This window comes from Macrosteles quadrilineatus, unplaced genomic scaffold (genome assembly GCF_028750875.1).
Source record: "Macrosteles quadrilineatus isolate MER2022 unplaced genomic scaffold, UCM_ALF_1.0 Scaffold_2__2_contigs__length_208266976, whole genome shotgun sequence".
Taxonomy (NCBI): Eukaryota; Metazoa; Arthropoda; class Insecta; order Hemiptera; family Cicadellidae; genus Macrosteles; species Macrosteles quadrilineatus.
The window spans coordinates 123,430,603-123,453,099 of NW_026542595.1; the positions used below are offsets into that span (position 1 = coordinate 123,430,603).

General features: G+C 34.2%; 1 protein-coding gene across 1 annotated transcript; it reads left to right on the top strand.

The window, feature by feature from the left end:
• The first annotated feature begins 10,461 nt into the window (after window positions 1-10,461).
• Window positions 10,462-14,130, top strand: LOC128988043 (antifreeze protein Maxi). The gene is made up of 5 exons (XM_054409226.1): window positions 10,462-10,520; window positions 11,702-12,028; window positions 12,602-12,792; window positions 13,697-13,765; window positions 13,923-14,130. Exons 1-5 carry the CDS (start codon window positions 10,503-10,505, stop codon window positions 14,098-14,100), a joined length of 783 nt encoding a protein of 260 aa, XP_054265201.1. The 5' UTR covers window positions 10,462-10,502; the 3' UTR covers window positions 14,101-14,130.
• Window positions 14,131-22,497: the final 8,367 nt, after the last annotated feature.

A 22,497-nucleotide genomic window follows, 5' to 3' on the forward strand; every position in this document is an offset into this window, starting at 1 on the left:
GTTGTGTTTAAATATTATATATAACAAGGTTACTAATTTATCTGAACGATCCTTTATAACATATCTGATACTTTTTATTCGTAGTAGAGCTAAAAAGGCAATATTCTATAGTTTGTAGCCATTTTTGATTGTATATGCAATATTCCAAGGGATAGAACAGTAAAGATGCTTCCTATAAAAATAAATCGACAATAATAATAAAAAATAAATAAATAAATAAATAATTGCTTACTTGCCAGAATACATTTTGACGGTTCATACTCAACTTAACACAAAACAAAGTAAGTTTCGTTTTTATAAAATTAATTTTAATACAGTGTGCTTTTGTTTTTTAAATGAACATGTTAACACATGTTGTTATTTTGTATCACTTATACTCAACCTAAACCTTATGCACCCTATCAAATACTTAACTGTAACTAACTGGTAGTTTAGTTTAGACGAATAAATTTCAAAACAAATGGTTGTGGTGACACAGGCTTACACCCATCAAAATATATAAAATACCGAAATAAGTATAAACCCATGTAGTATGAAGGGCTTGATAATAAATACTGTATGATTATGATGGTTAATTATTCATACATATTGAATAATGGGGCTTCTCCTAAATACTTCATCTTAGTGCTAGCGCCTTCATTAAAAACCAGACTATATGCCATACAATTATGTACTGCATGCTGTCGTTTATTTAGTGCAGGCGTCCACTCAAATAAAAATACCCCCGCCGCAGCAAACCTGCAGACTAAGCGAATTTCCATTAACCTGATTGGATTTACACTAAAATGCCTCCATAAAAATAGCACATTTATTTCCTATTTAAATAGAGTTAGTTTAACAAGTACTTAGGTTTGCTGCAACAGGGAGGGTAAAAAAGATTTTTTATAAAATGATAATAGTTTAGTAAGAAATAAAAGTATTTTCCAAAATCGATCAAAATATGTTCATAAACAAGCAAACTACAACAGTTGACTTATTCTCCATAAGAATAACATGGGAATTTCAAAATTACAATTTTTTAGAATATTCTCCGTAACAATTAGGCGCAAAAGAAAAACGCTTCAATATACTAAATGATTTGTTTTTTTAAGCTCTACAAAATGGTTTGAAAAGAAATTGTGAAATTTTGTGTTTTTAGGGTCAAAAATGGGAAAAACCTATTTTTACTCCATAAAACCCCCCATAAACCCCCGTTCCCATAGTCCGATCATGCTGGTTCGCGAACTCATTCAAGTTTGTCCCGCCTTACACCTTCAAACCAAATTTTATCAAAATCGGACAAAAATTACTCAAGTTATCGTGCGGATGGACACATATATATATATTTATATATATATATAAAAATGTGAACGAATGGTGTTTTTGGCCTCTGGGGACATCAAAATGAAAAAGTAAATCGGTCCCGGGCTTAGGTCTTACCATGAGACCTACGGTAATAGCTACTTCCCTATAGGGAAATTCGCAAATAAGGCAATCTGAAATAATTGGTAATATGAAAATTATAAACAGGTTTTAGTTACTATTGATTGCAGTCTTAACTAGCAATTAAACCTTATTATTAACTGTTTGAAAACTGGTAAAAAAATAAAACTAATATTGTTTCTTTATTATGCTATAACGATCAATGAAAAGGAAGGAAATATGCCTCATGGTAAGACCTAGACCCGGGATCGATTTACTTTTTCATTTCGATGTCCCCAGAAAGGAGGCCAAAACACCGACCGTTCATATTTAGATACAAATAGGCTCATATGTATTTGTGTCCGTAAGTACAATAACTCTAGTAAAAACCATCAGATTTTGATGAAATTTGATACATACTTATTAATTAACACAGACAAAAGGGTATGTTGTATAAAATCTTAAATTCTATAGTTATCCTTATGTAGAATAAATATATTACTTTAGTTTACATGGTAAAGGATAATTTTGATCGAATTCGGCATTTTTTTTATTTCATACTTAGCAGTTAATATTATAATAAATAAATACCCCCGCTGCAGCAAACCTGCAGACTAAGCGAATTTTAACTTGTCTGATTACATATTTACCAAAATATTTCCATAAATAAGACATATTTATTCCCAATTTAAATAGCCTTAGATTTAACGAGTGCTTAGGTTTGCTGCTACGGGGAAGGTAAACAGTGTAACATTTAATTAAACAGTGTAACATATTAATTAGCCTTCCCTGTAACACCAGACCTAATTAATATTGTTATTTCAATAGAAAATGTATCCGATAATTTTAAGGGAATATTTTAGTGAAAATCCAACAAGTTAAATGATAATTAAATATGGAGCATGGCTCAAAAATGTATGCTGTTATTATGCATAAAATGTATAAACAGCATGTATTATAATAGAATTAAATAAATATTTATGTTTCCTTTCATAACAAACCCGTCATTATGTTCGAGTCGAGACGGTAAAGTAGATTATCGTTTACCGCAATGCCAATAGGTTGCGCTGCTTTAACTCTTTTGTCTATGTTGAAAGAATTGACTATGTTCATAGTGAATATATAGTCTATACCTAATTCGTATGTCTGTTGATAAATCATCACCTTCAAATTTATTTCCACAAAAACACGAATAATTCATTCGAAAATTACGTTTACAGTATACAAATTTGTATATACAAAAACGTAACATATTCGTATTTTGTTTGGGTAGTTTAGAAAAAAAAGAGTTTGTAGTTATAATTATAACCTTCAAATCTGAAGGTTACTGATTCGATCCCAAACAGAGCCGATCTTGGACACAGATGCCATCAATTAATTATTAGACTTATCAATTAATAAAGCGCTGTAACAAAAAGGTAGACGTAAGAAAATTAGACCAGGTTTCAGACCCCTCGTTTAAATTACGTGATTCAATTTAAATTACGTTCAACGTTTAAATCACGTAAAGTTCATAAAACAAAATGGCGGCTATATTTAAACATTTGTTTCTTAACTCAAAAAGCGTTGATTTTACAAAAAAACTTACAATGATTTTAATTAAAAATCGATTGACACCTTGTGTTTTATTGTGTTGTTATATTGGACGAATATTAACTGAGATATGGCAGCTTGACGTGACCGCTGAAGGTTAGATGTAGTGCATGGCGAGGCAAGTCTGCCACAACAATGCAACGGTATCCGTCCACTTTGCAAGTTTTTTTAAGCAATTTTAGATTATTTAAAAAAATAATAAAATATTACAAAACTTCAAAAGGGTCTTTTTCAATCATCTTTCATTAGGATGGCTTAAATTGTACACCTTTTTACTGTCTTAACAATTCACACAAAACACAGAAACTTTTTATAACAGCTGTGGTGAAAATCAACGTACTTGTTAACAAACTAATCAGCTGATTTAATTGTTGTCTGAAGATGTTATTGTTTATTCATGTAGTCAGTTCCTGTAACTTTTTACACTCACTTTTAAAGTGTACGCTCGTAAGTGGTCGTTGAAGTGTGGTTTGTAGTAGTTTGACCTCAAACGGAGATTACAGCATCGTCGGTATTTCAAAAATATTATTAAAAATAGGTATTTTAAAAATAGAAGCAATTAAAAAGAAATGATGAATTGATATATTTTAATGTATATCATGATTTTCCAAAGTGTAACTCCTAAACGAGTGTCTTTAGAGATGAGTTTTAAAAGTTATCCTTCATATTGTAAAATAGTGGTAATTAAAAAATGAATTATAATTAGGTTCGACATTTATCATTTTTCCTAAATCTAATAGTTTCTGAGATACCAATGGTGTAGCAGTTAAAATGTTCACTCTGAATATGTACGCCGTACGCGTTAGGTTTTCTAAAAGTATCTCTGAATATAGGTGCAACAATAATTTTTGCACTCAATTAATATTGATAAAATAAAATAATTACCTTATCCATAGTTGTTGGCGTGACGAATAGTTTCGTTCCAGAACTTCGCCAGGTCATTTGTGTATGCAAGCAACCACATCATCAATGTATCGTTACAAGTAAGTCAATAGATTCTTAAAAACGAAAACTGTCACAATCAGAATAATTGAAACTTTTAATGTTGATAACATATTTAAAATGCAATAAAAATTAAAAAAAAACTGATTAATACTGTACAGGCTGGCAAGCACTGTCTTATCACTGTCACTGACTGAATCACGATGTTTCTTCTTCTCACCAGTGCCACCTGAATTTCAGTTTGTTATTTTCTTCTTATTTAATACTTTTTTGATTTGCAACTGGTCAATACGTGTATCAAATATAATCTTTGACAGGAAAGAAGTCTGATCATTTAAAATGTTACATAGGTCGAGTGATTTAGGTTTGTAGATTGTGAATTCTTCTTTAACATCAAGTTTACAACTTTTTAGTTATACTTCAATTAATTGGTGATACTCAGTCAGATTAATTTAGTCAGTGGCAGTGATAAGACATTTCTGGCCAGCCTGTACAGTTTTAATCAGTTTTATCAGTTTATTCAATTTTTATTCCATTTTAATTATTTTATCAACATGACAAGTTTCAATTGTGATTGTGGCAGTTTTTTAAGTATCTATTGACATACCACAATGTATTAAACCATCGATAATGTGGTTTCATACAAAATGACCGGATGAAGTAACGAAAATAGTTGTCACACCAACAACTGTGGTTGGATAAGGTAATCATTTAATTTTATCAATAATATATTGCAACCAAGAGTCACAATGAATAATAACAAATTAATATATTCATTGGATTCACAGCACCAATCACATTATTCACTGTAATTTATCTGAAGTCTTTGACAAATCAATTTCCTAATTATAGGGCCCTGTCCATTGTGTTATTTATTCGTCCACACCTAAAAAATCAAGCAAAAATCGTGACATTCCTGAGTTATATCTAGATTGCTTCAGATTCCCGCGTTATACAACAAAACAAATCCTAAAACTCATTCAACGGCGTCGGCTGGTTTTGTGACGTAATTATAACTATAATCTCCTTCATGTCGTCTACCCTGTAGTTTGGGCGAATGGTCCAGGCTTAAGATTGAGCTAACAATATTAGATCGGCACACGACCAGAAAGTCGCCGATGCCGCGTCTTATGAAATTAATTGGATTGGATGGATGGAGTGAGAATGGAGAAACAATCCATTGGCTTGCGGTTGTTAGAAAACCAATTCCTTGAAAAAATACTAAAATTCTTTCACCACTGAGTTCCAAAACTGAAAAGTATGGAAACTTAGAGCAAAAACTCTTCAATTGATTCTAAGCATAAACGTTAGAAGAAGTTTGGCCAAAACTAAAGAATATCAGAGTGGCTCAGCATTGCATCAGTGCAGTTTTCACAGCAATTTTACGATCATATCACGTCAGTATAGGAAAGAGGTAAGAACTATTGCAAAATTTATTTTAAATTGAACAAAATTTGAACTAGATCATTTTCAAAGTATGTTGCTTTATCTACTACAAGGTCAGTATATTTACGGGCTTTCTTTGAATATTGTAGCATTTCTTAAAAATGTTTTTTTAAATGATATTGTTAGTTGAATTTAAGAACGGATTCAAAGAACTTAGTAAGAACAACCCTCAATCGATTTGTTTGTCTCCACAATAACTCGGTAATAAGTCTAACTATTTCTGAAAGCGATTAGAGTCTGTCATGTATATTTGTAAATTATTACTTGAAAACGTAAGAATTGGAATTTACAGTTGTACTAAACAATAAAGGAATTCGAAATTGAAGGATGTGAACGCCTTGTAACACATGACAGATTTACCAAATTCGTCTGCTATGAACGCAGTATAACAGCTATAACTGTAATGTTCTCAACATTTATATCTCATGCAGTCTTTTTGCACTAAATCGCTGACGGAATTTTTTTTCTGAGAATTTTAACTTCTTATTTTAGCAAATTTCCCATATAGGGAATAAACTATTACCATAGTTTCATGGTAAGACCTAGACCCGGGACCAATTTACTTTTTTGTTTTGAGGTCCCATGTGGAAGTGATGAAAGAGGTTAAACAAATTCAGGCAATGGAAATATATATTTGCATGAGTGCTAGTATAAGCCTTTATAATATTTAGCCAGCCTAGAGCTATATTGTAATGGAACACAACCAATTAAAATGAAAAACATGCAATAAGCATCGTCAAAAATAAATATGGATTTTAAATAGGCAAAAATCAATGCCAATCACAAACCGAAACAAGCACACAGCAAAAGAAAACCATACACAAAAAAACTACAAACAAAATACTTGGCTACTTACATTGGAAGTTTGGCCTCTTTTGGAATGGCGAAGAAATCACTAATCTTTTAAATTGGAAAACACAATATTAATGTACAGAGGTTATTTCGAATTTTTCGTAGGTTTGGTTCCAAGCTGTACAAACATTGTGAAGTACTCATGCTTAACTGGTCAGAATTTCTTTGCACATTGGTTTCCCAACATATGAAAAAACACATTACAATACAAACTGACTAACAAAAAAAAAAAAAAAAACTTCCAACAAATTACGTAAAAACCAAAGCAAGGGTTCCTCTCACTTCTTGATTCCCACTAGTTAACTACAGATCATCTTCACTGATCAAACTTCACGCCCCTGGTTCAGATCTCGCACTATTTACGAAAATATGTAAACTGCAGCACGTGGCACCCCGGTGCTAGACAGACCTACGTAGGTTAAAGGGTAACTGTTATTACTGTTGGTTTAACGATAAACATCTCAAGATTAAGGGGAAATTATCCCAAGTGAAAACACTGGAGATTGGAGGGTGCTAAGATAATCTTCCATCGGCACTTTAGCACTTCCCTATCGCCACCACGCGCTCAGCATAGTTATGTAATGTAAGTTTACGCTCTAGATGAAAGTAAAAGTATTTCAAAACTGTCGAAAACAGCAGTTTACGTGTAGATTACTATCGTAGACATAGTGTGATGTTAGCATGTGATTTGTTTGAACATGCACATACGAGTAAGACACTGATAAAATGTTTTAGTACACATAGGTATAAAATACCTATCATCTTATTCCAGCCCGAATCTCAATTATAATTTCAAAGTTTAGGAATCAAGAGAAAATTTGATAAAAGTCCTTAGACATCTTTTAAAGTCATTTATCATCTTTAAAAGTAATTTGCCATCTTTGAAAGCAATTTTCCATCTCTAAGGTGGGCACCGGTTATCAGTTTATCACTTATCGAATTGCTAAAATCAATTGGTGGTTGGTGGGAATCGAACCCTTGTCTTCGGGACTTCTCATTAGTCTAGAGTAATATTGAGTTTTCGGTATTTCGCTTTGACCTACGATAACGAGATTACAGACATAAAATGTTTAGTTTAATAGAGTTTCAACAAGAATTTAGGCCTATGTCAGAATATATAAGTTTATTTTGTTAGGTCATAAAAGGGTGCAATTTAGTAAAAAAAAGCATTCACCAACATATTCATTAAAGTTCCTACTTTAAATATTTTGTTAGATATATTTATTTTTGTGTGAAACATGTTGTATTATATTTTTTAGCAAAAGACCCTAAAAGGGAAAATTAAGTAATAGAGTCTACAAGACAAAAGAGAATCTTTAGGATTTAGTAGTTTTTGTATAGTTATTTTTGTGGCTGTATAATAAATCAACAAGTATTCCAAACAACTCTTATAGCACAAAAGACTTTTTATTTTTACATGTTATTAACTTTTTAAACATGATCGTAATCTCGAATGACAGAAAGCTGCTTTCTGTGAGTTCTAGAAAATCATCAGTACATTAAAATATATCAATTCAACTTGTTTTCAAAAATTGCTTCTATTTTCAAACATGGTGGCTAACTTTCAAATTGGAACATTATGTATTTTATTATTGTTTTAGAATGGAAATACGGATGCGTGGCAGTAATCTAAATTCCTAAATGATATTGATATTTGTTGCTTTATAGATTACAAAGAAGCTGATTGTGCAATTGAATCAATTGCACCATTGTCAGTTAGTTGAACTTTTCAAACAGTGAAAAGAAACATTCCTACCATGACACTAGAATCTCCTCTATCTTGACCTTTTACTGCCTCGCCAAGTTCGATAGTGCATTCTTCCTCAAGGCTCATTTTCGTATGTTAAATAATAGAAGAAATAATAAAATATAGATAAGGCTATGTAGAGATATAGATGTGTAATAGCTCTTGTAATAGCTCAATAAATGATGGCAAACACTTTGTGCTACTTACTGTATAAATTGAAATTAAAATTCTGATCAAAATCAATTGTAAGCGATTTAGATAACACCACTAAATAATAAAGATTATAGAGTTGTTGATCCCATAGCCTTGGGGCTTGGTTTCCAAATTTTTTGTATAACGATTTCTCACAGGTTCAACATCAAGCATTTTGTAAAATAAACAGGAAGGAAACTATCTATTATATTGTGCGAAGAATGCTACTACACTTAAACCATCTGATTTCATTCCTAACAATGACGTGTTCATGAGCAAAGGGCGATCGAAAACATGTTTATATTTAGATTTAAGTAATACTTAAGGTCAAAAATACTCTTTGTTTCCCTTTTACAATGTATTATTAATTTAAAACTAAACTTATCGTTACAACCATCGTGTACAGCTGCAATACAAATAATTTTTAATATTGAAGCAATGTTGTACGTTTAAAGGGTTATGGAGAAGATTTATGAAAAATTGTCATTTAAAATTTCAGTGTAATTCTTATTGAGTGAAACGAAATTTTTGTAGCTTGTTTATGGATAAATTTCGATCAAACATAATGATTTATTAAGTTAATATTATTTATATTTACAAAAAATAGTTTCCTCCCTTGTAAACGCAAACCCAGGTACATATTAAACGTAACATTATTTAAATATGGATTAAATCTGACATATTTAGGACAATTTTTAGTTAAAATCTTTTGAAACAAATGAGCAGTGTATGTTACTTTCTTGAGGACACGAGTCAACAACTATCGTTACAACATAAAACATTGAATATAGACTAGGGGTTTTAGCACAGAATTAAACTAAACAAAAACAGTTATACATGTAGTTAAAAGCAGATAGTTGTATTTTTGTCTTAGTCTTATAAGTAAGTAAAATAATTCGTCGAATAATTGTTTCTTGTGGTCATACAAGTTTTACAAACTTTATTGTAAAAATGCAGCTAAACCCTCAGACAAATATAAGAAAACAAAACCTCTGCTACCAAATATAAAAAAGGAATCTGTACTTTTGTAGTGTATTCCAAAACTAAAAAGAATTAATTAATCCCCGTTTGAAGACAGGTTATTTGTAGGCCTAAACAATTTGTTTGGTTAAAAAAAAATTAAAATGCAGGTTCTCCTTTGCCACTATGTAAAAATTGGGTTTGAAATGTCCATGTTAATACCAAAAGCCACAGATTTTCTCTAAGACTAAATATATAAATCTGGACTTATCATTAAACCTATAATTAACCTAGCTTATGTTTTGTTGTGGCTGTATTCTTTACAATACAGAACAAATTATAAAAATATAAAAAATCAAATTACATGTGATTTAGAGGAATGCAACTTTTTCTCACAGTTTTGCCCGTCATTATTAGTAGTATTTCACCAAAATAATCATACTAGTATAATCAGATACCTGATCACAATAAGTATAACACCCATTCAACTTCTCATTAACTTCACATAATTCAAGAAGATTTGTTGTATTATTGTAAAATCAGAGGCACGTTTTAGCGTTTTTTCCACGTACAGTTAGCCTTTTGGACTTTAAAGTTGATGAAATACTTATTTCTTGCTATGGATGACTGGTAACGATTGTGATTTATTTTGTTGTTGTAATGCAATATTTTACTTCTTTTATGGTGAAGAAATCTTTTGTTAGTACATCTTTATTTTACCTTTATAAAATATATTAAAATAATATTAAATTGGTGGTACAAAGAAACACACATAGCATATGATTGACACATGCCTTGAAATTATTTTTAAAATGAATCAGAATGACAACTCCAAGAGGTAGTATATTAAATATATTTTATGGTATATTTTATTGTCAAGGTAGAATATTAGTATATTTGTCATCCAAGATGAATATATCAGAGAATACCGACAAAAAGTTTGTGCTAACATTTTACTCGACCACAAGCAACTATTTAACTAGTATACCCATTCAATTTATATTGGATCCAAACTAATGTTGAATGTTAGCTTACCTATGAACGTACCTATTAAAAATCCCACGAATGAATTTAATTAATATACAGAAAGGAATTTCAACCAACTGTATTTTGAAAATTTCTAAGTCTAGAGACTTCCAGTGCTCCAAGCCTTCAGTGATGGTCAGATGGAACGGAATTTGGACCTGTTACGTCAAGGGGGGCGAGAAGAGGGGGTGTCCTCTCTCGGGAAAGTAAACAAAAGGTTCAATTATTAATAATTACTAGAGGACACCTTCTATCGGTGATAGTATAAATATTGAACCTACCAGAGGGAAGGTACAGTATCTCTCAGAGCTTCTTCTAGTTCTATCCAGCTTCCCATCTCATCATGATGAACATTACTTTTGTGAGTAACATTTTTTGTTTTAATAGCATTTAAAACTTTTAAAGTATGAACTACATTAAATATTAACAATTTTTGGCAAAAAATTTCGAATAAATTAGAAATGTTTATTAACGATATAATTTAAACTGTGTACCCCAAGGTACACGCCAATAACTCATAAAAATACAGATCTAGCCCCTTCAGAAACGTAGAGTAGGCTATTTGAACGCAGTATGAATATTGCCGATGTGGCGCCTTCCGTGTTCTTGTTTTAAAATCACTCATAAAAATAATTAGTTTGTTGGATTATGTTGGTCAAAAACGTATGTTGAAGACTTAAAAAAAGAGATGAATTACTAAATAGCTTTTGGGAATTAACTTTATTTTATCCTTAAAGAATTGCAATGAAGGTACCTAGTGTTAGGAATTGTACAATATGTTATGATTCAAATCCTAAGCTTTAATAATTTGTATAACATTTAAATAAAATTGAAATATGAATAAATTGCGTTTTAGCTGGACTCTAAAATTATTATTGTACTATTATCTAATTACGACCTTACTATTTGTTTAGTTACAAAATTCCTATAAATAGTTTACAAATCACTATGGTAGTATCTAATTACAAAATCATACACTTAGTTGAAACAATACATTTAGTACTTTAGTGACTTAAACGAGAGATATTAGTGTTGTTCAAATATTACAAGGCTACACCATAAATACACTAAAAAGATGTCTTTGTATCTTATGTCAGTGTATAGTGTATTCATTAGGTTCAAAAACAAACTGAAGCTCCTCTTCCAATAGTTGAATAGCTTAGTAGCAATAGTACTCGTCGAGTAATCAAAAGGTCACCGGTTCGATCCCAAAAAAAGTGAATGTTTTGATGGTTTGAAACTAGACCCAGCTGTCCTTGATTATTGGGCTTTTAATAAATTGATCTAAGCTAATAAAACAGCTGATCTTGGTCAGTAACAAAGCTACACAGATCATTTCACACCATTCTACACTCATCTTGCATTCATTTAGTTTAAAATACGAGGCTAGGTATGCCTCACTGCCTTAAACTAATGATAAAAACATATTATTTCGAATCCTTTTATTCGCATCTCTAGTATTTACCATCTCAATCTTGATATCATGAGCTGACTCTTGTATATTCCTTGTAACATTATAACATTTCCATACATCTATTCCAGGGACTCCTGGCCTCTTTGTGCTTGACCGCGGTGTGCAGAGGCGCGGAAGATGCCCAAGACAAGAAGTCCATGAAGCGCGGGGTCGGCTTGGGTCTGTACGGCGCAGGAGACTGGGCGGCTAGCGTCTGGCCGTCCAGCGGAGCGGGTCTGGCTGCCGCTGCGGCCGGTGCCGCTGGGTCTTGGCCTGGAGCAGCTCCCTGGCCCGCGGCTGGTAGCGGCGTGGGTCTCGCCGGCTGGCCGCTCAGCGCTGACCTCTCACTGCACGACCCTGCCAACTCCCTGTCTGCATCCCTGTCTGCATCCCTGCACGATCTGGGCAGCCCTAAGGTAATATTTTTAAGCTTTGTTTTTCTTTGCTATACCCTTGTTATATTTTGAGTAGACATTCACGATTTTTGTGATGTTGGACACGGATTTCTTTGTTATTGACTCCAATATTATTTAACCACCATAAATGGACATTATTTACCCCTAAATCTTCACATATACCCAATTAAACTGCAGTGTACCCGTAAGAGTTTATGGACATATTAAATTTTATATTGTCTCACTAACTCAAACTCAGTAGGTTAAATCCCATCACAATCTAAATACTTTCAAAATATGTGTTTTTGTTACTCAGTTTAAAATGAATCAACTTATACGAATAAGCATTTTACGAATTATAAAACTTGTTTAAAATATAGAATAAAATTCCATCCCTATTTCTACCTAAAGTATAATTACACACCAAAAATATAAAGAAGTTTACCATGATTATGACTAAACAGGGATTAATTGTTTCAAACTAGAACAGACTTCACGTCCTGTAACGTTGCAAAAACATTTTTTTGTACTAAATGCAATAGAAAATATCCACAAAAATCCCTAAAATTATATAAATTATCACTTGTTCCTCAGTCTCTCGCGGCGTACCATGGAGCTGCCGCCACCAACGCCCACGAGGTCGCCACCGCTCTGGCCGCTGCCAAGGAGGCGTCCGCCGCTGCCGCTCTCGCCCAACACCGCGTCCAGGCGGCCAAGGAGGCAGTCCTAGTGCAACAGAGGATAGCCGCGGCTAAGGAAGCGGCTGCCGCTGCCGCTATCCAGAGGTGAGAGATATTTCGTAGATTAAATAATTTTTTGTTATTGGTCAACGAATCTTTTAATTTAGTGTGTTACCATGATCAAGAATAATTGACCGAAGAAATGATAACGATTTAATGTACAGTAATACAATGCTGGTTTGAAAATTAAAACTATCAATTTCTTAAAAATATGTGTCTACAAAATAATATTGATTTATGTCGGTCTAAAATCTGAAAACAATAATTAGGGAGTGACCAAGACTCGATGACCATTTTAAACTGTACTTATTCCACGATATTCTAAACTAAAAAGTTAATACATATTAGAGTTTGAAAGCAGTGAACGTCACAACTTACATACCGTTTTTAAACTATGGCCAATTTGCTATAACATGTATATAAGAGGTTGTAACTGCTTGTAATGGTCTATCTATGTACAGGTATATACAGGAATACATCAAATTAAAGAGGAACTTAAACACTTAAAAGAGCTCAACGTTAATAAAATATGGCCATTTCACACAACCCAAGAAAGTAATCTTCCTCTCAAACATTGACTAGTATAAGATTTCAAACATCCTGTAAAATTTCAAGTCTAGAATCAAAACCAACAGTTATGTAATTGTAGGGTCATGATCACAGAAGAGAAAAAGTGCAAAAGACATGGCAAAGCAAACATCAAGTTTTCGTGTTCTCGGAAAGCTAGGTATTGTATTAAACTCTTCTCTAACTGTTTAAGCTACTTGGTTTTGTATTGACTTAATATGCTCCTAAATTGAAAAGAAAAACACGAGTTCTTGACCACATTGAGATCCCCCAAGCAAAAAATGTAAACAATAATTACATCATTGATTTGTATGCTTAATGATTTTCCAAATTTAAATACCGAAAATAAAAGTTTTAAAATTATATTTGTGATTTTTTTCAGGAGCGAAGCCGCAGCAGCCACCGCTGCAGCTATTCAGAGGTCTCAGGCCGCCGCTGCCGCTATCCAGAGGTAGGTTCGACTTTCTTAAGCAAAAAAAAAACAAAGTTCAACCTTTAACGTAGTGTAGGGACAAAACTACAATTGCATTTATACACATCAAATGTTTAAGTGTTAATGTTTATGAGTATAACCACATTGCACGTATTAACTTCGATAGATTTTACAGAACCGAAGCAGCTGCAGCTGCCGCCGCGGCCATCCAGAGGTCTGAAGCCGCCCAAGCCGCAGCCGCCGCTATCCAGCGCTCCCAGGCCGCCGCCCACGCTATCCAGAAGGCCTCCGCCCATGCAGCCGCCCAAGCAGCCGCTCAAGCCCACAAGCCCTCATACCACCCATGGGGCTGAGCCATCATCATGATGTTTTGTTGTGTTTTCTGTATTCATTCTAACAAATAAAAGTTTATTTTAATCGTTTATATGTGTTATAAAGTTGTATTTTAAAACCCTGCAATATATAATATTTATTAATGCAGCTTCTATATATACATACGGATACATCAGGGTTTAAGTTTGTTAATGATTACAGTTAAGGTTCTACCTTTGGATACTGAAAATAATAGATCCCTCTTTCATGTTAAAGTTAGTTGTCGCCAGTCTTAGAATAACAATCGTAGATGAATTAAGCCCGACATGGTGCACGAATGTTATTACTTATTTTATTCTTTTAACCATGCCAACATTTCAACAAAGCCAAACTGGAAGTACTACTTATTGGAGTTACAGCGACTATTTTAATCGGGTCAATTATAGTGGTCTTTGATAAATTTAGCTTTTTTCAATCCGGTCTTTGAAAGGTATGTAAACGACAAGGAAGCTTCTGAAAAAAAATGAATGCGAAAAAAACAAAAAAATTTTGTTAGTTAGCAAAATATATTGCTCAATAATGGTTACTATAATGCTTACAAATATTTCTAACTGACAGAACCCGTTTTTATGGAATCAGTAGTTTCACAATACAGTTTTAAAATAAAAAGAAAAACTTTATTTAAACATATACTTTGAACTACATCTAATGGCTAAAAGGTACTTAAATCGATGAAAACTGAGATTTCAGTTTCAGTCATAAATCTTACTTAAATCTTAAGAAGTCTAAGTATGCACTTACTGTGGGGATATTCAGTAGAGGGTCTCACTTTTAAAGTGCAACAGTTTTTGTCGAACAAAAATACTATAGTACGCTTGTGAATTTGGTCCTTTAGAATGTTGGATTTATAAATTAAGTTTTACCAAGACAGAAAGACAGAGATGGACAATTATTATAATGCCAACCACTTTGCTACTTACAACGTGATGTAGTTAATTTGATAACCTGTTATAAAAAATAACGCAGCAAGATGGAAACGTGTTGAACTACAAGTAAAAGTCTGTCTCCTATCTGATATATAATGTGGGGAAATAACTTTCTTAGTTCAGCGTAATTACGCACAAAAAACAGATATCTCGACCAACAGCTTGATACGTTTACTCTCACTACTCTATGGACGTTCTCCGATACGTTCTTGCTCTGTGCGAAGATCAACACTTTCTACCATTGATTTATTGCTACTTGTATACGAACGATCTTAAGTGTTCTTACACTTCCTGTAGGTCGCGTTATAGAAGAGTTGCACAATTAATATTGCAAGAGGAGAATGTTACAAATAATACAAAATTTATCAGAAAACGAACTTCGCCAAACTCCTCACAGTTATAAAGACAATATCAATGTTATTTAGGTTATGTCCGATAAAGGAATTATTGAACTTTAAATTGATTGCTGCTGTATTAATGAGCGTTTATTTACCTGATAATCAGGAAGCAAACCATTATGTTTTGGTCTCTTTTAAAAAACTCTATCATAAAAATTGGTGTTAAATTCTTTAGGTAGGGTTTAATTTCATAAATACATTTCTTTCCCCAAAAAAATCTAAAAAAACAGTATCTCATGTCAAATTTTCTTTAAAGACTGCACCTTTGCTCTATTAAAATTTTGGATCGTCTGCAATTATACCATGTATGACGAATCCTAGAAGAAGTCAAACCTAAATATGTGGTAGGTCCCACGAAACATATAGTAGTAAAAGGATATAGCAAATAAATACTTTGTATTAATAAATCTAACAATTAAAAAAAGTCCCCAGCAAATGGCGAAGCTGCCCATAATGAAAGAACTGGATGCAGTTAAGGCAGGCCTGACCAGTAGGGGTAACGTAGAGAGGAGGAGGGTGCTAAAAAAGTGCCCCATATATTTGACTTTTGGCACATATATTTTTGTCGAATGTTCAGCAAAAATCCATGTTTTATGTAAAAGAGAAGTGTGTTGTATAATAAAGCGTTAAGAGAAAATTCAGATGTGAACTATTTAACCAAAAAGTCTAAATCGACACGTTTTACATAATAATCGGCCTATAAAGATGGAGAGAGTGTTGTTCCATAAAAACATCCACTTAAGTTCTTAATAAATTTAGTAGTAGATTTTATTATTTTAGGTATAAATGTCTTTGTAGCAGAAGATGCTCTTGATTTTCAATTGGTTTTGATTTCGCCCAGCTTCATTCTAGGTAGTCCTCCAACTAGTCTTTCTAAGCAAAGCTACATAGTTTTGAAAATCTTCACTTTTTATCTGTATTATGGTTACAATAGTTATGTCTGCAACCTAGGTAGCCAGCTGACATAGAGGTAGAGTGCATGACTTTGGTCCTAGAGGTCCCAGGCTCAAATCCCGCCAATCACCAATGGATGCCTCAACCTAAGTGACTTTATCTCTAGGTGATAATGCCTCAACCTCCTCTAGACCTAGCCTAAAGTAATGCAAAACCCTATTCCGGGCTAACACCTATAGAAATACTAAAACAAAAATACTTTCCCGACCCAAATTGCCAGTCATTCAAGAACCAGAAACAATGTCCCAAGATTCTTGTGTACCCTAGATCAGTGTTTCTACCCATCATATCCACCACACCCTATGTCATAACAATGTTCCCACGTTGCATAAGTACTCCACCCTCGCGACGGAAGCGGTCGTCAAAGCCACTGGGGCAGAGCCCTACGTCGTCGTTGTCCATCCTCGGCTTTCTCCCAAGGACGGGAAATGCTCGGGTTGCACAACTGGAACTACTTTCGCTGATACGTTATCCAGTTACACTTGCAGACTCCTTACGACCTTGAGCTTGGAATCCGCCCTGATGTGTGCCATTGACTCTGACTGCCTCACTTGTGTTTGAGTTGTGTATTGTAGTCTGAAGAACGATTCAGTCTATAGTCTGTATGATGGAACCTGTCTCCACATAATTTAACCATTGGCTAGTCCAGGTAGATGAATGGGCAGGGGACAAGTTACATCATCAGGGTAAAGTAGGGTACACAGTTATAGCTTAGAAGATCAAATAAAGCACGATATCTCAGAGGTAGCAACTTTATGGGTTAAATAGTTCTTTCGAGACTCGTCACACCCCTGCAGGCACCACTGGTTTGATTACGTTAAAGTATGTATGATGGAACCTGACTCCTTACCCTTAATCTACCTGGGACTGACGAGGGCCTGAAACCATTGGTCGGTTCCCAGCTAGGTTAGGTTAGATTCAGGATGTTCAATCATACAGACTACAACAATGTATCATAACGGTTCTTGTCTTTAGATCGACCGCACAAATCAGTGGTCTACGGTGATTAACAATTAAAGGAACAAAAAAACAAATATCTTTGTCAGTATTATGAGAAGCCGAGTGGAAATCGTGCTTGCATTTTCAGAAGGTCACAATCCAACATGAGAAAAGTTATCAGTTTTTAATTGGCTTGGTCTTAAAATACACACCTTGTTATGTCGGTTTAGTTTTTTTTTGTACTAGGACATTAGGCCTCTAGTCCGGAATCGGGTTTCACATTACTTCAGGATAGACCTCAGGGCTCCGCCATCATAACTTAGTAAAATCCATTAGTAATTGTTGGGATTTGAAACTGGGACCTCGGGGTCGAAGTCCCGCGCTCTACCACTAGACCTGTTTGCTCCCCAACTCGAGTTAGAGTAGATAATCTAAATTAACGTATAACTAGGTATACATTTTGGAGACACTTTTCTAAACCTTCAATAATGCCCAGCAACACTCTTTAATGTGTTTCGTCACTCTTGGAGGGGTCCCCTTTTTTCAACACAAAATACTTCTTCATTAAATACTTTTATGAATCTAGCCACTTCCTAAGAGAAATTACAGCGCCTATTTAGGAAATTAAATTAATCATTCTCTCTCTTTCCATTCCATCTTTGATACAGTAATTATATCGCAATGCTACTCTAACAACACTTCTTGTCATGACCAGGAAACGATACTGAGGAGAAATTTACGTCAAGTTGCAGCAGTTGTTTGATTATAATATTTTAACAAATTTTCTCCCTAATTTATATTTTTACTAGCTGTAACCCGCGGGCTTTGCCCCTTTTAACTTCTTAATTTTCAAGATCATCTCGTTCGCATGGCTCAATCACGTCCTGGTTGAAGTTTGTTCGCTACGCTCACTCACCTTTAGGTTGGTGCTCGTTCGCTGCGCTCACTTGCCTTTAGGTTAGCTCATTCGCTACGCTAACTCGCCTCCAGGTTGAAGTTCGTTCGCTACGCTCACTCACCTTTTGGTTGCAAATTAGCTGTTGTCATACATGTAAAATAAATAATAGTGCTGCACCCTGTTGGTAATCCTTGTAACTTTAATGCTATTGAACATCATAGAACAGAACCAACTTGTTTAATTGAAACAGCTGTTAAGATTCAATAATTCCATTTCTCATAAGGTTAACATGGGAAACTCCAGAGCCACTGGGGTGGAGCCCGAAAGGATTTTTGAAATAAGAATATGCCTATATGTTAATCGGGAATGTGAGCTATCATCATGCCAAATTTTTTGCCCAATCCGACCAGTATTTTTCGCGTTCACTTGTCACAAACATACATCCATACATCCATACATCCATACATCCAAACTTTCTCATTTATAATATTAGTAGGATTAACTGTAACATGAACCATAATATAATGCATTGTTGTGAAATCAGCATGAAACAACAGCATAGTACTTTGATGGGGATTTTGGAGTAATTTGTTTTACTGTATGTTGGTGGCCTCTTTTAACCTTGCATTTACGTGTCCACCTAGGCTATAAGCCTGAGCGTAGAACGTATCCAGCAAAGCAAGGGGTGACCTGGTACAGGTCAACAGATGTAACCTGGCACATGGATTTTAGGTAGAAATCGTGTACTCTCATGTACAAATCGTACAAATTTGAGTCTACATAATTTCTGCATCGACAGTAGGCAGCAGCGGCCCGAGCCAATGTTCTTAGGAAAGGAATAGTTAGGGTTTTCCGTTCCCTCCCCGTCCGGACTCGCCAGTCCCATGTGCCAGGTTACATCTGTTGATCTGTACAGTCCATTGAGTGAACTATACTGACAAAATGTGGCGGCAGTCACCACGACATCGCTGCCTTGGGGCCAGAAGTCCGTGACGCTACAGACCGATCCACCGATTTATCCAATTAAAATCCAATTGAAAGTGAGTTGAGTTCGCGATTGAATAACATTTTACCGCATGATGTAGGTGAAGATTTGTATGTTAGGAGACTCAAAGGAACAAATATGTAAACGTTTTCATAAGGATAAACGTTATTTTTTGCCAACGGGCCCAGCAGGTAGTTTCAAAACTACTTACTTAAAGCAGGTAGTGGTCAACTCCTGCAACATGACTCCTGGATACTCTGTTCCAAATCCTGCCAATCAAAAATACATATTTGCTCCAATATTTGAAAATGCCGCACATATGATTCGGAGCTCGTAAGGTAAGAAGAGCATCTCTTGGAAAACAACCTCCAATAAAATAATTTGTATTATTATGATTCATTAATTATGAGTCTATAATATAATTATTGGAAATGAAGAAACGTCTATGTGTATGTGCCGTACTCTTTTTCAGTTATTGATGCAGAATTTCAAGAATTACTTCGGCGTTTTAGTGCACGGGGATTCACTCAGGCAACATTCCCTTGAAACAAGAATACCTTTAGGACAAACTCGGGTTTGTAGACAAAATACAACCAAATATGTATCTTATACAATAAAAATCTTGTCTGCAATATAAACCAGACAAAAACCTGAGTAATCAATAAGTATGAACGTCTGCAAGATCAATTACGCAACAAAGTCTTGAGTCAGCTTAGTTGGACATGTCTATCGCCACGTCTTCGGCTCAGCGTGCAATAATTGCTGAGCACAACCAGGATCAGCAATCTAGGGAAAGTGACGTTGAAGGTGCCCGAGAACACGTACGACGGGCCTCCCAGGAAGTGGACGAATCGTGAGGTTTGTAGAAGACGAAGAGAAGAGCAAAGAGAAGACTAGGGAAGAAGAATAGAACGTACCACTATGAGATGGTGTAATCTGGGGTGACTTAGGTAGCTTAGTGGTGAAGGAAGAAAAGAACATTAAGGAGACGAGATTGTAGTGAAGAACACGACGAAGAGGTTTGAAGGAGTTACGAATGGAAGGATGTCGTTACGTACTTGGTTGGTGAGTTTATAGGTTGTTTACTTGTTAGAAATTGGAAGACGGAGCAGGATTTTGCATTGGTTGCTTCCTAATAGTCTTAAAAACCAAGTAAGGATCAACTAGTTTTGTGTAAGATCTAAAATATCTGTAAGGTGTTTGGGCAGTCAACGTATAAAGGAAGGTACAGTACTAGCTTTGACTAAACGCGAATTTAAAGTCTTGCCTGTTTTAGTAGAAGTTGCTATAGCCTTTTATAATGATTATGTGCGTTAGTAAATCCACCAAGAAAATGGTTTTGTCGAATAACATTTTTCTTCTTATATACTAAATTTGGAACCATTCCCAAAAGATGTTAACATATTATTAAAAACACACGTCATAAGCAGTTTCTTGTTACATCAACCATACATATTAAAATATAAAAAACGAAGGAGAATAAAATACAGTAGTAACAAAGCAATGTCTATATGTTTACACTCATTACACTCAATGCACTTTATTTGCCCAAACCATTAATCTAATCAAAAGTCTAGGGTGAAAATTTTAACATGATTTGATTGTAAGGTTAATTTCGTTTATGCTTTGGTTCAAAACTGGCATCACTATTACCTTAGAGAATAAACCTGAACTTCTCATAAAGGTGTTTCAAAAGTAACAGTGCAAACCTAAACAGTGTATTTTCTGTTTTCATTAAATCAGCTGTTTTTCCAACAATGGAAATAGCATGTTCGTTTTGATTCGGTCATGTTTTGTCACGGGTACTTGATTAATTAATTGTGACAGACTTTTTAAATGGCTACTACAGAGCAATATCAGGCATTTTGTGAGTAGGAATTTAGGGTTGTTAGAATATTCTGAACTTAAGTTTTTTAGATCAAAACACTTTTACTTGACGGCCTCTGGTCGGAGAAAGGAAGAAGAAAGTAACATTATAGTGAGTAACAAGCACTAAAGTTAACACAGAGCACAATAGTGTCATTACTGAAGTTGACTTGATGATATCAGAGATAAAGAATAAATAATCACCTTCCGCCTCTCTCTAAGACCTTGGCTGGTAAAAGTTAGAAATTATAAATTAATCCAACTATACTGTTAACAGCTAAATGTAGTCCCACAAAGCATGATGAAAGAATTTAATTTATTATTAAAACTGCAAACTTATTAATTACTAAATTATTATACCTTTGACTATAGATACTCTACCAGTAATTTGATTAAAATATTTAAGTTACTTAAGTTATTTAAGTACCAGTTTTACAATAAAATACACCCATTTCAGATAATCTGCAGATTAAGTTAATTTCAATTTTTGTGTTTGGATTTTTACAAAAATCTTGTCTTAAACTTGTTATATTTATTCCCTATTGTCATAACATTCGATTTTATGAGTGCTTAGGTTTGCTGCTACAGGTAAAGAAAAGGTGGTTTTTGGTAAAATATTAATATCATAGTACAGAATAAATCCAATTACCAAATTTGGCAAAATATAACAGTTTTCTTTTTCTCCATAATGGAGAATAAGCTGTTAAAATTTTACTTAAACACATTTTATTACCTTCGATTTAGCAGCAACCCTAAGTACTCATTTGACCCAATGTTATATAAATAAATAAATATAATGAATAGAAAATAAATTTGACAATTTGAAGGAAACATTTTAGTGAAATCCAACCAGGGAAATAGATATTTGTATGCAAGTTTGCTGTGACGGGGGTATGTAATGTCTAAAGTAGGCCAACATTGAAATTTTAACGATGAACGTTTCAAAATTCCACATGAACCAAACGTACATTCCCTAGCTTACTTTATTACGCTTGCATCTGTTGCCGATTTACAAACGCACGATTCGAATTGGAAATGCAAGTACCTTTGGAAATACCAGAGTGATCATTGCTGCTTGTGGGGTTTTATTGATGGTAACTGGAGTGAAAGGAATCTGCACACAATATGAAAGGACGCCGACTACGCGCTTCCGGTCAGCAAAACAGCTCCTGACCTTTCATCAGCACGAGCCGAACTGAGAAGAAAGACCAGAGCAAGTAGAAAGTAAAGATAACAGGGCTGAAATAATAGAAAATTATAGTGGGCTAAATAAAGGTCGAAACGTAATCTGAAGGAATAAGTTCCAAAAAGCAGGGAAAATTTTTAAAGGATGGATAAGTTAATGCAATGGACTTTGTTTAGGAGGATTACTCCAATTTGTGTTAAAGTATCTATCGATAAAAAGGTTTCTA